The following is a 16,894-nucleotide window of genomic DNA, read 5'->3' as shown; positions in this document are numbered from 1 at the left end:
GAGTCGTCTTGTGATGCGCCGCCTCTCGGTTCCATGGCAAAGCCCTCAAAGGCTTGACCCCTCCCCAGACGCCACGCCGCCAGAGGAGCGTCCCTGAGATCAGGCAGCCCGGAGGAAACCGAAGGGAAGTGCATCCGTCTTCACCAACGGGAACCGCTCCAGAACTGTCTCAAAGAAACTAAACTGGCGCCGCTGTGCCAGTGGAGGTGCGGCTGATGAGGAGACAATCCGGCACATTCCAGACCGCCTCTGGGATGGAGTTAGCACGGGGGGGGGGCGAGCCCGGGCTGAAGAACCCACAGCGTCCCAATGAGGGGGCTGCTATCCAAAATGTCTCTGGGTGGGGGTCGACTCTTCCCACGGAGACCATCCCGCCGTACCTAGCCCCCGCCCTGACTCCGCCCCCGCCCTGACTCCGCCCCCGCCTTGACTCCGCCCCCGCCCTGACTCCGCCCCCGGTCACACAGTCAACGGCAGCTGCCACACCATCAGGGTGTTCTCGCCGCCCTCCCCACCGGCCGTCCTCGTGCCCTGGGCCGCGCCCTCCCTGAGCCGGCGGAAGCCCCGCCCCCCGGACACCACGGCGGCCGAGGTCACGCGGTCACGTCGGCCCCCCTCCCGCGCGCAGCCCCGCCCCCGGACCCACATCTCGGGGTCGTCGGTGGGCTCGTAGATGGAGCCGTCCTCCACGCTGTGCTCCAGGGACTCCAGGGACGAGGCGGAGCCCCCCTCCCCCAGCGCCGTGAGGGGCCGGCCGGGCAGCCCCGAGGTGGAGCGCAGTCGGTACTGGAGCAGCACGCCGCGGGCCCCGCCCTGCAGGGGGGCCCCCCCCGGGGGCTGCAGGGACTCCTGGGAGGAGGCGGAGTCGCTGCCCCCGTCGCCCCCGAAGGCGGAGTCGGGCCCCTCGGGCAGGGAGTCCCTCTTCAGCAGCTGGGGGGCCAGGCTGCTGCTGGTGGCCAGCAGGAAGTCCACCGGCCCGCAGTGCGCGTTCAGGGACACCATGCCCTTCCCTGAGGACGCACACACACACACACAGACAGATACACAGACACACACACACACAAAGACACACAGACACACACACAGACAGATACACAGACACACAGACACACACACACAGACAGATACACAGACACACACAAAGACACACAGACAGAAACACAGACACACACACAGAAACACACACACACAGACACACACACACACACACAGACACACACACACAAAGAGGTGGTTAGTGGGTTGTTGAGGAGTTTGGTAAGTGAGCGAGTCAGTAATCAAAATATCTTTTATGCACCCATATTATACGTGGGTGGTTATATACATACACAACACACATATAGGCTTGAGGATTCAACCCCCACGCTGAAATAAATTCGTATTCTTTCAAAATACAGCAGATTGCAGATGTAATCACAAATGTAAGCATTCCATCCAGTGAGTGATTCACAGTATAGGGGTTCAGAAGGACTACAACAGCAGCCGGTTCAGTTGACCTCATCACAGAACTGATGGGAACACGCTCTCGTCCCAGTCCTTCCCTTCTGGAGAGCCCAGGGCCAGTGCCTCTGCCGGAGCTGACAACGGGCAGCCAAACCCAACAAGAGCCACTACAGAACCCGCCCTGCACTCCCCATTACCCCTCACCTCCCCCCGGCCCAGAGCCACCACCGGGGGAGCTGTGACCTCGCTGAGGCCAGTGCCCTCATTTCCCATCACGGAGGAGAGAGACATCAAAGCTGTGTTCCCGTTCCCTGGCCCCCCGGAGCCCCTCCAGCCCTACCTGTTATTTTAGGGATGCCTTCCAGCTTGGGGACGGGCAGCGTGATGAGGCTGCCCTGGGCCGTGCCCACCCACAGCAGCCCCTGGCAGAGGAGGAGGCTGGAGACCCGCAGGCTCTGCTGACCTGCAGCGGGGAGAGGGGGGGGGGAGTCACATGAGGCACGGAACGACCCCCAGTCATGGCCTGAGATGGGCCGCTTCTTTTCTGCAGAGAAGCCATTTCCGTTTTTTTTTGGAAGAAAGTGGGAATGATAACAATAGTGATAATCACATTAATACAAATCCCGAATAATCATTCATAATAGTAATGTGTAAAGCAAAAAAAAAAAGGAATTAATACATTTTCACCGGAAGCCGTTGCCTTTTTCTAAATGATTTGGACTTTAGTCTAAAAAGTGTAATTTCAATAAAACCTGAAAGAAATAATGAATTAAGTGATGAATAAATAAATTATTCTAATAATAAAAGTCTCTTCTCACACCATGGCTATTAAAACGGTGGTTCCACGTGCCCTTCTCCCACCCTCACACATGGAGCTGGCATTTAGCTTCCTCACCCATTTCTCTCCAGACCAAAATTACTTTGAGGGAAAAAAAGAAAGAGTCCCTGGATAAATGAGAGCGGTGGGTGTACGGGGTTATTACAAAATATTTAAGACTAAAATGAGGGCTGTGTTTTCAAAGTGACGTGTGCAGCGCAGGTTGGACGAGGTACAGAACACGTCCCGATGCATCAAAGTTAAAGATATCGAATTTGACATCCTGCTGCTAAAGTTTTCCTGACGTTCCCGTCGCTGTTTCTGTGAGCGTCTACGCTTGAATTATGAATTAGCGGCTCCCTTGGCTGGAGGCGGTGGTGGGCTTCAGCCGTTTACACAGACCGTATTTAGGTCGACCGGTCGGGGGAGTGACAGCCAGCGCCGAGGCTGATCCCTCCACAGAACACTCTGCTTTAGAGGCCGTCTTAGGCCGCCCCCCGCTGACACCGCCTCTGTCTGAGGCTGCTCTACTCCGGAGGCTTTAGGAGAGAGAGACTGGGGCACCGACCCACTCCACAGTACCGCTGAAACGCTGCGATAAGGCCGGTACGTGGGGGCAAGAGGTGTCGTCTTCAGGAGGAAACACACAAGGAACAATGACAACACAAGCACTCCAGCATGAGGAGGGTATCTTCACCTCAGTCTCCCCCCCCCCCCCCCCCCCCCCCAACCTCTCTGGCGGTCTGCAGCGGCGCTTGTCGACCAGGACAGCGATTAGCCTTGACATCCTCTTTCTTTGGAACGTGTTCGCATTCAACCCATCAGCCTGTTGGTCGAATGCCCAAAAGGACGGGCTATTAAAACCTTTAGCGGCCCAGAGATCAGCAGTTTTTCCCTTCTCCTTTGAAGCTCCCCCGTTGTTTATGCTGAGCGGAATCCCCCTGGTGACGGTGGATGGCATTACAGGGAGAGGTCGCTATCATTAATGCATGTCCTGTCCGGGGCCAGGCAGAGGAAGAAGACCACGAGACCAACGCATCTCAACGTGTCTGCACCAGTCCTCTCCTCTCTGCTGAGCTCCACAAATGAGAAGCTCAGGCAGGGATCTTCTTCCTCCTGCACCCTGGAGGCAGGAGCCTGGAGGGGGGGAAGCGCTGGCTGCTACAGCCCCGGTAGCCTCCCCGGGGGCCATGCCTCCAGGCTATCAGCCCCTGGTTAAATCCGCTGCATATTAAAGTGACAACCAGGAACCGGGGTGACCTTGGGGTCAACCTGTCTCTAACAGATGCCTCGACGCAGCAGCACCTCAGCGCCCGGAAAGACCAAGACCAGAGAGGAAACTCTGATCTGAAAAGTTTGGTCCCTCTGTGACGAATGTCTTCCTTTAGTCTATGGCTGGCGAGAGAGAGAGAGAGAGAGAGAGAGAGAGAGAGGCAGAGAGAGAGAGAACGAGAAATGAGAGAGAGAGAGAGAACGAGAGAGTGAGAGTGAGAGCCAGCCCTTTATCGACGAGGCGGAGAGTGCTGCTCTGCCAGCGCTCAGAGTGTTGCTCCAAATATGTCACTCAGTCTGGAGTGATTCCTCAGAACGGGCCGCTCTCCCTCTCCCGGTCCGTGAGCCGTTTGTGGAGGTACGACCGGCTCTCGGGCTCCAGAAGGACCCCAGTGTGCGAGGGCTGTACCCGTCCGCCCAGCCCACGTCTAACCAGCCTCACGGTCGCTGCGTCCTGTCCCCTCGGGGCGGGCGCGGGGTGCGTACTAGCGTGTTCTGTTTACTGTATCTGGGAGAACACATACGGGGGGGGGGCAGCGGCGGCGGATGCATCATTCAGGCAGCATGAAGGAAGGCAGACCCGAGGCGCACAGAGAGGATCTGCCGTTTCCTAAACCGACTCCGAGAGGGAAAACCAGCCGGAGAGGGCGGAGGGATGGAGGAAGGGGTGAGGAAAAACAAACCATGAAAGATAAAAACTAAACACATCTCCGAGTGGCAGAACAGAGACCCCAGAGGAGGGTGCAGGGGGGGGGAGCCTTGGACAAAAGACAAGACTGTTTCCATGGAAACACTCGGCACAGAAAAAACACACCGATGAAAACCTCAAAAAATAAACACAAAAACCCTTCCGTGTTCCAGCACTGGCCCCCCCAGAATGGGAAAGCTGAAGACGGAGATCTATCCATTAGCATGCGCCGCGGATAGCCTTTTTTGTTGTTCGGTTAATTATTGACGTGAAAGCAAAAAAAGGAGAGGCTGTTATTATTAGTAATGATGATACACTTGTTGTGGCCGCCGACGGTGAAAACAGAGACGTGTTTTCAGGGCGATGGAGATGTGCGCTGGGGTAATTGATCCGGCATCGACCGAGTGAACCAGCGTGTATTACAATCTCTTCCGGCGTCTGACCCTTTTTTTAGATTCAAACTTCTTTCTGATTATTTTTAGATTTTTTTTGGTCATGGTTTCAGGCGCATTGCACCACGCTGATTAGTAGTTGTGTTTAGCTCATATCTACGAATTCTTAAGTTGAATTTACTACCATTAAATACCTTTTTTAATACCTTCCCAATATTTTATAATACCAGCACGACTTCAAGCTGCAGCTGTAGCAGCATAAAGTGTGAAGTAAAGTGAGGAACAGTAACACACCTTGCCCTTTACAAGCCATGTGACTGTGAGTCGATGTTAAGCACAATGGTGGTGCAGTGCTCCAAGAGACAAATATTTTCTGAGGTGGTACTCATTGTGAAAAGTTTGAGAACCACTAGCCTAAATATTGAGCCAATTTGAGAGCTTGAGCATGACCCCATGGCCTATCTGCTTGTGGCCTAGACTACAGCTATTGATCCTGAATTAATATGTACAGGTAGTGCACTCCAACTTCCATTTAAAGTAACTACAAGGTTTGTTTGCTGATACGGCCCTTTTTAATTAGATACATTTTCCAATATTATAGATACTATAACAGAAAATCAACAGTAGGCTAAATAGATAAAATGATCACAAATCCATAAAAATGTTCAAATGCAAACAATGTCCTCTATGTAGGGCTGTACAGTATGGACTAAATGTATATCACGGTATGATTTGAGGCATAGACACTGGTTAGGCAGCAAAACTGCACAGAAAAAATGCTAAATCTTTTCTCAAGTTCTCCTTGCCGTGTGTGTGCGGGCAGGTAACGCGTACCTGGAAAGGAAACCATCAGGCTCCAGACCCAGACCAAATGGTCGCATTTTGCGACCAAAATTTGAGTGTGCGACTGAATTTTATATCTGGTCGCGCATGTGCGACCAGTAAATTTGCCCTTTTTTATTTTGACACGTTAAACGTGGAAGGGGCGCGTCAATGAATCCGGAATCTGTAGCAGGCCAATAAGTGTGAGAAGGAGGGGGAATGGCCACCGTTAGTGGCTGATGTGTGGAGGGGGAGGGTCCTAGAGATTATCCAGGGTGCGTAATCGTCTGTGAGAAGGAGAAAGATTTCACAACAACCTGCGACGTGCGTTTGAACAATGAGCAAGCGAACTATAGACCTCTGAAGAAGTCCCGCCTCCGAGGCGCTAGGTTCCATGTTTAGAAGTCCATGGAAAACAACATGGGGGTTTAGAATGATCGTACGTGACAAACTCTGTAGGTGGCGAAGAAATAAAAGCTGCTCAGGTTTTGAACTACACACTTTTTCCATCTAGATTCCACTTGGGTTTTTTGATTGACTCGTTCCTCCGACCTGGACTCTGACTGGCACTGGCACACGGCTAGTGTGCCAGTGCCAGTCAGAGTCCTGCAAAGGTCTTATTTTACAAACCCGCACCTGCAATACTTTAAACCGCATCCGACCCGTGTTCCGACAGTAGCGCAAATTAAATTCCGCACCCGACCAGACCCGCTATAAACTGATATCAACGCCCGACCCGCACCCGATGGAAAATTAGACATATTAGACGGAAAGTCTGGGAATTACGCTATCCGGTGTTTGCTGTGGTGCTTTCGATTGCTGTGCAAAAGAAACACATCATCCACTGTTGACGGTTGCAGGACTCTGCTTCAGGTGCCATTAAGGGCTTTTCACACGGGAGGCGCTTGTCGCGCCTGCTAATGCATTCTCAACGAGAGGCGAGAGGGCAGAGAGGAGACGTTACCCCATAATGTCTTTCAAATGACTTCTAGCTAACAGAGGCGAGCTCGCGAAGAGGATAGGCAGCAAGCCAGTCGGGTACCCAGTTTGTTTCAGCGCTGGGGCGACAGTGACATCATTGATATCACTCAGGTCCTACTCGCAACATAAAAATAAATCCACGCAGGTTTTAGTAATTTTAGGAGATAGGCCTGCACGTAAGTTACACAAATTGAAAAACTCATAGGCCTAGATGGATGGGGGTTCGACAATTTAATACCTTGTCAGATGACGTTTATTCATTTTAATACTTTTTAATGGCCTTAATTTTGGCTAATTTAATTTACTTTGTTTAAATACCTTTACCAAACCAGCAGAAACCCTGGTTTGTATGTAGAGGACCTCCAACAGACCTCAGATCATCAAACGTGTAGCATCAGATATCTTTAGCTTAGAAAGTCCCTCATGCACAGCGAGCGACCCGAGGTCAGAAACACAGCTCCACCGTTCTGCTGCTGGGACCTCTCCGCGGGGGGTGAGGGTGGTGGTGGGGGTGGTGGTGGTGGTGGTGGTGGTGGTGGTGGTGGTGGTGGGGTGGTGGTGGTGGTGGTGGTGAGGGTGGTGGTGGTGGTGGTGGTGGTGGTAGTGGTGGTGGTGGTGGTGGTGGTGGTGGTGGTGGTGCTGGTGGTGCTGGTGGTGGGGGTGGTGGTGGTGGTGCTGGTAGTGGGGGTGCGGTGGGTGGTGGTGGGGTCGGGGGTCCTCACCTGGCCCGCTGAGCAGGGTGGAGCGGGTGGAGATGTTGATCTCCTGCAGGTGCTCCAGGGTCTCGGTGTGGAAGAGGCGGATGGAGGAGCCCTCGGAGAACGCCATCCACACGCCCCCACCCGCCCGTACCATGTGGGCCACGCTCACCAGGGGGTCAGGGTGCACCTCGAACCGCTGGGGGGACACAGGGGGGGGGGGGGGAGGGGGGGAGGGAGGGAGGGAGGGGTGAGGAGTGAGGGGGAGGGAGTAGGGAGTGAGGGGGGAGGGGGAGCAGGTTTGTTCGTCAATGAGACGCTGAAGAACGTTGGCGGACCTGAGGTCCAGAGTGATGGTGAACAGAGTGCATCACACAGCGCTTTCTAACCAGCGGCCGCTCAAAGCACTTTACAATACTGCCCAACATTCACCCATTCATCCACACGTTCACACACTGACGGCGGAGTCAGCCCCGCAGGGCGACGGCCAGCTGGTCAGGAGCACCCAGGGTGAGGCGTCTCGCTCAGGGACACCTCGACACTCAGCTAGGAGGAGCCGGGGATCGAACTAGCAACCTCCCGGTTACCAGCCCAACCGGCGGAAGAAAGCAGTTCAAGGGAAGGAGAGATTAGCAGAGAAGGGAAAATTGATGTTGGAGAAACCAATCTAACTAAAAAGGTATTTTCCTACATTAGCTTTGGTTAGCTCCCTAGTCCTAAAGCAAAGGCTCTCGACGAGAGGGACTGATGAGAATGATGGTTCACTTGGTTGATGAACAAACTTTCACAGGAACAAATGAACTCACAACACAGGCTTATTTCAATGTTTGTTTTCTAATCTTCTTCAATGACACCAAATCCATTGACCAAACCAGCAGGGAGGCGCTAACGCTCGCTAACACAACCTCCAGACGCTAACGCTCGCTAACACAACCTCCAGACGCTAACGCTCGCTAACACAACCTCCAGACGGTAACACTCTATAACCTCCAGGCGGTAACACTCTATAACCTCCAGACGGTAACACTCTATAACCTCCAGGCGGTAACGCTCTACAACCTCCAGGCGGTAACACTCTATAACCTCCAGGCGGTAACACTCTATAACCTCCAGATGGTAACACTCTATAATCTCCAGACGGTAACGCTCGCTAACACAACCTCCAGACGGTAACACTCTATAACCTCCAGGCGGTAACACTCTACAACCTCCAGACGGTAACGCTCGCTAACACAACCTCCAGGCGGTAACACTCTATAACCTCCAGACGGTAACGCTCTAAAACCTCCAGACGGTAACGCTCTATAACCTCCAGGCGGTAACGCTCCATAACCTCCAGGCGGTAATACTCTATAACCTCCAGGCGGTAACACTCTATAACCTCCAGGCGGTAACACTCTATAACCTCCAGGCGGTAACACTCTATAACCTCCAGGTGGTAACACTCTATAACCTCCAGACGGTAACACTCTATAACCTCCAGGCGGTAACACTCTATAACCTCCAGGTGGTAACACTCTATAACCTCCAGGCGATAACACTCTATAACCTCCAGGAGATAACACTCAGCAGAGAAGGGAAAATTGATGTTGGAGAAACCAATCTAACTAAAAAGGTATTTTCCTACATTAGCTTTGGTTAGCTCCGTAATCCTAAAGCAAAGGCTCTCGACGAGAGGGACTGATGAGAATGATGGTTCACTTGGTTGATGAACAAACTTTCACAGGAACAAATGAACTCACAACACAGGCTTATTTCAATGTTTGTTTTCTAATCTTCTTCATTGACACCAAATCCATTGACCGAACCAGCAGGGAGGCGCTAACGCTCGCTAACACAACCTCCAGACGCTAACGCTCGCTAACACAACCTCCAGACGGTAACACTCTATAACCTCCAGGCGGTAAAGCTCTACAACCTCCAGGCGGTAACACTCTATAACCTCCAGGCGGTAACACTCTATAACCTCCAGATGGTAACACTCTATAATCTCCAGATGGTAACGCTCGCTAACACAACCTCCAGACGGTAACACTCTATAACCTCCAGGCGGTAACACTCTATAACCTCCAGACGGTAACACTCTATAACCTCCAGGCGGCAACACTCTATAACCTCCAGGCGGTAAAACTCTATAACCTCCAGGCGATAACACTCTATAACCTCCAGATGGTAACACTATAATCTCCAGACGGTAACGCTCGCTAACACAACCTCCAGACGGTAACACTCTATAACCTCCAGGCGGTAACACTCTATAACCTCCAGACAGTAACGCTCGCTAATACAGCCTCCAGACGGTAACGCTCTATAACCTCCAGGCGGTAACACTCTATAACCTCCAGGCGGTAACACTCTTTAACCTCCAGGCGGTAACACTCTATAACCTCCAGGCGGTAACACTCTACAACCTCCAGACGGTAACACTCGCTAACACAACCTCCAGGCGGTAACACTCTATAACCTCCAGACGGTAACGCTCTAAAACCTCCAGACGGTAACGCTCTATAACCTCCAGGCGGTAACGCTCCATAACCTCCAGGCGGTAATACTCTATAACCTCCAGGCGGTAACACTCTATAACCTCCAGGCGGTAACACTCTATAACCTCCAGGCGGTAACACTCTATAACCTCCAGGCGGTAACACTCTATAACCTCCAGGCGGTAACACTCTATAACCTCCAGGCGGTAACACTCTATAACCTCCAGACGGTAACACTCTATAACCTCCAGGCGGTAACACTCTATAACCTCCAGGTGGTAACACTCTATAACCTCCAGGCGATAACACTCTATAACCTCCAGGAGATAACACTCAGCAGAGAAGGGAAAATTGATGTTGGAGAAACCAATCTAACTAAAAAGGTATTTTCCTACATTAGCTTTGGTTAGCTCCGTAATCCTAAAGCAAAGGCTCTCGACGAGAGGGACTGATGAGAATGATGGTTCACTTGGTTGATGAACAAACTTTCACAGGAACAAATGAACTCACAACACAGGCTTATTTCAATGTTTGTTTTCTAATCTTCTTCATTGACACCAAATCCATTGACCGAACCAGCAGGGAGGCGCTAACGCTCGCTAACACAACCTCCAGACGCTAACGCTCGCTAACACAACCTCCAGACGGTAACACTCTATAACCTCCAGGCGGTAAAGCTCTACAACCTCCAGGCGGTAACACTCTATAACCTCCAGGCGGTAACACTCTATAACCTCCAGATGGTAACACTCTATAATCTCCAGATGGTAACGCTCGCTAACACAACCTCCAGACGGTAACACTCTATAACCTCCAGGCGGTAACACTCTATAACCTCCAGACGGTAACACTCTATAACCTCCAGGCGGCAACACTCTATAACCTCCAGGCGGTAAAACTCTATAACCTCCAGGCGGTAACACTCTATAACCTCCAGATGGTAACACTATAATCTCCAGACGGTAACGCTCGCTAACACAACCTCCAGACGGTAACACTCTATAACCTCCAGGCGGTAACACTCTATAACCTCCAGACGGTAACGCTCGCTAATACAGCCTCCAGACGGTAACGCTCTATAACCTCCAGGCGGTAACACTCTATAACCTCCAGGCGGTAACACTCTTTAACCTCCAGGCGGTAACACTCTATAACCTCCAGACGGTAACACTCTACAACCTCCAGGCGGTAACACTCTATAACCTCCAGGCGGTAACGCTCTATAACCTCCAGGCGGTAACGCTCTATAACCTCCAGGCGGTAACGCTCTATAACCTCCAGACGGTAAAACTCTATAACCTCCAGGCGGTAACACTCTATAACCTCCAGACGGTAACACTCTATAACCTCCAGGCGGTAACACTCTATTACCTCCATGCGGTAACACTCTATAACCTCCAGATGGTAACACTCTACAACGGTAACACTCTATAACCTCCAGGCGGTAACACTCTATAACCTCCAGATGGTAACGCTCTATAACCTCCAGACGGAAACACTCTATAACCTCCAGGCGGTAACACTCTATAACCTCCAGATGGTAACACTCTACAACCTCCAGACGGTAACACTCTATAACCTCCAGACGGTAACACTCTATAACCTCCAGACGGTAACACTCTATAACCTCCAGATGGTAACACTCTACAACCTCCAGACGGTAACACTATATAACCTCCAGATGGTAACACTCCCCTGGCCCCTCCCCAGGCCCCTCCCCTGGCCCCTCCCCACTCCCCAGGCCCCTCCCCTGGCCCCTCCCCTTCCCGGGCCCCTCCTCACCGGCACTGTGCTCCCCCGTCACGTCCCCGGGGCCCTCTTTACAGCGCCGTCTTTAGAGCCCTAATGAAACAGAGCGGTGTCTGAGGCCACTATCTTAATGAGGAGCTGAGCCTTATCAGGACCCCCAAGAAGTCCTCACTGCAGAGGAGCCACACGGCGAGGCTGGGGGAGACAGAGGGAGAGCGGGAGGGGGGGGGGAGACAGAGAGAGAGGGGGGAGAGAGAGAGAGAGAGAGAGGGGGGGGGGGGAGAGAGAGAGAGGGGGTAGAGAGAGAGAAAGAGGGGGGGAGAGAGAGAGAGAGGGGGGAGAGAGAGAGAGAGAGAAAATAAAGAGAGAGAGAGAGGGGGGAGAAAGAGAGAGACAGAGGGGGGAGACAGAGAGAGACAGAGAGAGGGGGGAGAGAGAAGGGGGAGACACAGAGAGAGAGAGAGAGAGAGAGGGGGGAGAGAGGGGGGGGGAGAGAGAGAGAGGGAGAGAGAGAGAGATGGAGAGAGAGGGAGGGAGACAGAGAGAGAGGGGGGAGAGAGAGAAAGAGGGGGGAGGGAGAGAGAGAGAGAGAGAGAGAGAGAGAGAGAGGGGGGGGGGGAGAGAGAGAGAGGGGGTAGAGAGAGAGAAAGAGGGGGGGGAGAGAGAGAGAGAGGGGGGAGAGAGAGAGAGAGAGAAAATAAAGAGAGAGAGAGAGGGGGGAGAGAGAGAGAGACAGAGGGGGGAGACAGAGAGAGACAGAGAGAGGGGGGAGAGAGAAGGGGGAGACACAGAGAGAGAGAGAGAGAGAGAGGGGGGAGAGAGGGGGGGGAGAGAGAGAGAGGGAGAGAGAGAGAGATGGAGAGAGAGGGAGGGAGACAGAGAGAGAGGGGGGAGAGAGAGAAAGAGGGGGGAGGGAGAGAGAGAGAGAGAGAGAGAGAGAGAGAGAGGGAGGGGGGAGACAGAGGGAGAGAGAGAGAGACAGAGAGAGGGGGGAGAGAGAGAAAGAGAGGGAGAGAGAGAGAGAGAGAGGGGGGGAGAGAGAGAGAGAGAGAGGGGGGGAGAGAGAGAGGGGGGGAGACAGATAGAGGGGGGGGAGAGAGAAAGAGAGAGAGAGAGGTTGGGAGATGGGGAGAGAGGGTGAGAGAGAAGAAGAGAGAGAGGGGGAGGGGAGAGAGGGAGAGAGAGAGACAGAGGTGGGGAGATAGGGAGAGAGAGGGAGAGAGAGCTAGAGGAAGTTCTTTCTTCTCCAGACTCCAGCGGAGAGGGATTACCACCTGTTAGTGCGACCTTGCCAGGAGGAATCTCTTTTGTTAGAGATTTGGGAGGGGGGGAAAATGAAAGGATTCTTTGATGTGTGTTTTTCTTTTTTTCACTCCTTAGAAGTGGCTGTTTACTTGATTCCTGTTTTTTTTCTCCAGCACATCCATTTTTTCGTAACAATCCGCAGCAGTTCAGGAGATTTCCCGCATTGTCCTCTACAATTAACAAAGGGAAAATGCGCTAGCGCTCCTCAAAAGCATCACCTCTAGCTGGGGAACGATGGCGGCCATCTTGTGTACGGTATCGACCGTCCGGGATACCAGAGGTAGGGAGATGGCTAACTCAAAGGCAAAACTCTTAAGTTAGTCGTTGAGGACAATCAATTTGAATACGTTTGGTCTATAAGGCCTGATAACTTTTCCGTGACTCTTGAATTCCCCTTAATTTAGAAGTGTCTGTCAGCGTTCCGGTGTGAGCATCAGCGCGGTACCTCACAGCGCTGTGGACTCATTAGCGGTATTTGAACCGGTACAAAGGGAAGAGTGACATTATCCTGTGCTGAGCCCCAGCGAGACTGCTGGGAACTGGGGGGTTTTGGGGTGCACATGGCGCAATGAGGGGAGCTGTTATTTTTAACGATGTGATGGAGTGATCCCGGCAGAACGGGGCGATGGGGGGGCGGGAAGGAGCTAAGGGCAAAGTAAAAAAAAGACAAAGCGGTGAGCGGAGGTTATTATGGGAGGAAGAGGAGGAGATGAGGGGTAGGTGTTGGTGACAGATGTTAATTATATGAGCTAAATTTAAACGCCTGTAAAATGAGGACTGCTTAACTTGAGATGAATGGCCACAAAGCCGTCACTTGTTTCTATGGGTTCTCGGGTTTGAAGCTGTGGCGACCGGGTCGCATTGATCTGGGGTTCTTCCTTCAATATTGGCGCTACCATACTTTGATGAGACATAATGCCGAAGGCGCATATCTTATAGATCTCCTATTTCACCTCTTAATCTCGCAATCTTCAAACGCCTGTTTGAAAAAGTGCCCTGTCGTCACTTTCCCCATTTAGGAGCATTTCATCTAAAGCGCTTTCCGATACCGGCAATCGAGGAGCAAGGGAGAGAGAGAGGCGTCAGGAATGTATGATTTAGCAGCAGTGAGCCACTAAGACACTGCCTCCATCCGATCCAGGGATCCCTTTCTTTATTTATTTCAGCAGGCGTCTGAACTCCACCACCTCGAGTATTTGCAATGTTCCATACACCCCTGCAACGCGTCGTAACGCCGCCTAGTGCAGAGTCACCCAGCGATGGGAGACACCGATAACCCACCCAGCACGGCCCTCAGGGGGCCCAGGTCAGCTGACAGAGACGAGGGCCAGCCCGGTGCGACGGCGGTAACACGTCCTCGGCACAGCGCCAACGTACTGCCCTGTCTCCGTCCAACTGCACCGCAGGAATCAATGTCGAAGTAACGAAGCCATCGGGAGGAAGGGAAGGAGGGAGGCAGTGGAGCCCCCCCCCCCCCCGGCGGGGAAGAGAGACGGGAGCGGTGAGTCCTCATTGCAGCGGCCGGAGGGTCCAGAGTCAGACGGAGGGACTGATGAGGGAGAGGGCCGGGGTAATGGGAGGAGGAAGGGGACACCGCCCCCCAGTCGCTGTTGATCAAAGGCTGTCTCTCGCCACGCGTCCCACTTGGTTAGGGGTCCGGGGCCGACGGAGGGCCGTCGGAGGGGTCCATGTTAGGGGCCTCTGGCGGGGTGCAGCACAAAGGGGCCAATCAAACGCACACAGGGGACTCACTACCCTGGATAAACAGCTCAATTCAGATCCCCCCTACCGAGATGTTAGAGGCCGAGTGATTGGCCGGGGGTTTACAAGGATTTAGGAGCCCTGTTGAGAATAGACCGAGGGGCACTGTGGCTACCGACTGTGGTCTGTAGAGACGAGATAAACCAGTGGATAGACTGGTCTGTAGAGACGAGATGGACCAGTGGATGTACTGGTCTGTAGAGACTAGAAAGACCTAGACTGGTCTGTAGACTAGATAGACCAGTGGATACACTGGGCTGTAAAGACTAGATAGACCAGTGGATACACTGGTCTGTAGACTAGATAGACCAGTGGATAGACTGGTCTCTAGACTAGATAGACCAGTGGATACACTGGTCTGTAGAGACGAGATGGACCAGTGGATGTACTGGTCTGTAGAGACCAGATAAACCAGTGGATAGACTGGTCTGTAGGGACGAGATGGACCAGTGGATGTACTGGTCTGTAGAGACTAGATAGACCAGTGGATAGACTGGTCTGTATAGACTAGATAGACCAGTGGATAGACTGGTCTGTAGAGACTAGATAGACCAGTGGATAGACTGGTCTGTAGGGACAAGATGGACCAGTGGATGTACTGGTCTGTAGAGACTAGATAGACCAGTGGATAGACTGGTCTGTAGAGACTAGATAGACCAGTGGATAGACTGGTCTGTAGACTAGATAGACCGGTGGATAGACTGGTCTGTAGACTAGATAGACCGGTGGATAGACTGGGCTGTAAAGACTAGACTTGAGCTGCCACTCTGCAGGAGGAGGGTTTAGTCTTCCAAGGATTGTTCCAAGAGTCCCGCCCCAGACGAGGCTGTCACTGGGGTAGAAACCTCCCACACCGAGCGCTGGCGGCTCAGCCGCTCTGCCACGGTGAGGTGGTTTGTTAGTTGAGTGGGTTAGGGAGTGAGGCGTTACCTTCATATTGTATTTCAAAACTGCGTTCGTTTGCGTCTCCAGCGTCCATTTTCCCTGTAACTGATTTTGTACATTGCGGGAATGTTAATTGTCCATTTTGCAATGACACATCTACAATTAAACAGGTCATCTCACCAGTTGTCTGATCATTAATTAACTTAATGAAGTGATCACTTATGCTCATTATGATCTAATTTAATCCACTCTGTAACACATACATGGTTCAACCCTAAATACGCTAATTAAAAAAAGATCTAAAGATGAGAATACTAAAGTACAATTCAAATCTTTGTTTTAATCACACACATTTAATCAATGTTTGATTTCCCTCCGTGTTTTCTCTTGAGTCCCGGGGAAGGTGTGCACAGCGCTCTGGCCGCCTTTTCACCGTGACTCTAATTCCCCGCTATGCACACTTTGTTAATGAGGAGCAGCTTGCCATTTCAATAGCGTATTACCATTTCTCCAAAGACGAGCGGGATTGTGTCCTTCCCTATTGTCGCCTCTCTGTCGAACACAACAAATACGGAGAAGAGGAGAAGGGCTGGGCCGTCCGTGAAGAAGTAACGAGGTACAGATGTCCACCTCTTAGAGGATCCAGCGGAAACAGGACCAGCACAAAGAGGAGCCGACAATGGGACTGGAGAAGAATGGCCGGGTTCCTTCTTGTAGCCTGACAACGTGGTTACAGGAAAATGAGTGGTCGACGGCCATCAGTGGCCCTCCACAGCGCTGTGTTCCTCATGACGACAGCAGGGGGGCGGAGGTTCTGATCGGCTCCCAGGTTGGAACATTGAGGAACCGGTATCATCCCGATCACCTCCCAGGTTGGAACATTGAGGAACCGGTATCATCCCGATCACCTCCCAGGTTAGAACATTTAGGAACCGGTATCATCCTGATCACCTCCCAGGTTGGAAGATTTAGGAACCGGTACCTCGTTCTTTCAGCCATCTCCCCTCGTTTTTTAAAAATTGCAAAAGAAATAATGAATTGTTTTTTTCGACATGGCTTTCATTGAAAGTCCAAATTTTGAGATTTAAAAATAAATGTTAACATTCTCTGAAGAACATTTGGACCTGCCCGCTCTCCAGAGGAACTTCATTCGTCTGTTTGCCTGCTCCTTTATTAATACTAACTACATTCATAAAGGTGTCTTTCCTGCATGCTCCTTTGTCCATCTCCAACTGCCCACTCACCCGGACACTCCTTAAGTTGAATGGACCTCACCTGGTATTATGTTGCTATTGAATTGCGATTTGAAAAGGAAGAGGAAACTGAAAGGGATTCACGTTAAGGACCTGTGGATAAACTGTGGCCTGGTGGGTGTTGATGAGTTATCTGGAGGTGATGACGGTTCAGAGCAGATAACTGATTAAACACAGCAGCAGCAGCAGCGGTGGTGTCCTACCTGTGTGGAGAGGCTGGAGCCATCGATGACCATCACAGAGTTCCCACTGCTGGCCCAGACCAGTTCCTCCAGGACCAGAAGGGTGCGGACCGGCTCCGAGCCCAGGCTCACCGACCTCCGGCTCTCTGGATTCCACAGGTCA

General features: G+C 52.1%; 1 protein-coding gene across 2 annotated transcripts in view; it reads right to left on the bottom strand.

Moving 5' to 3' along the window:
• Nucleotides 1-459: 459 nt before the first annotated feature.
• The window catches only part of arhgef10la (Rho guanine nucleotide exchange factor (GEF) 10-like a), a gene marked incomplete at its 3' end in the record, with an annotated part of 127,037 nt that continues 110,602 nt past the window's right edge, over nt 460-16,894 (bottom strand). For both annotated transcript variants that reach the window (XM_079748439.1, XM_079748440.1), the window contains 4 exons: nt 16,753-16,894; nt 7,138-7,312; nt 1,784-1,906; nt 460-1,010 (listed from right to left, as the gene is read on the bottom strand). The exon at nt 16,753-16,894 is cut by the window's right edge and continues 1 nt beyond it. In XM_079748439.1, the coding sequence (XP_079604565.1) occupies nt 460-1,010; nt 1,784-1,906; nt 7,138-7,312; nt 16,753-16,894 (991 nt within the window). The remainder of the gene's footprint in view (nt 1,011-1,783; nt 1,907-7,137; nt 7,313-16,752) is intronic.

The sequence above is a fragment of the Pollachius pollachius genome (genome assembly GCF_949987615.1).
Source record: "Pollachius pollachius genome assembly, chromosome: 12".
NCBI classification, from domain to species: domain Eukaryota; kingdom Metazoa; phylum Chordata; class Actinopteri; order Gadiformes; family Gadidae; genus Pollachius; species Pollachius pollachius.
The sequence above is the reverse complement of the archived record's forward strand: the minus strand, read 5'-3'. Positions and strand labels throughout refer to the sequence as shown.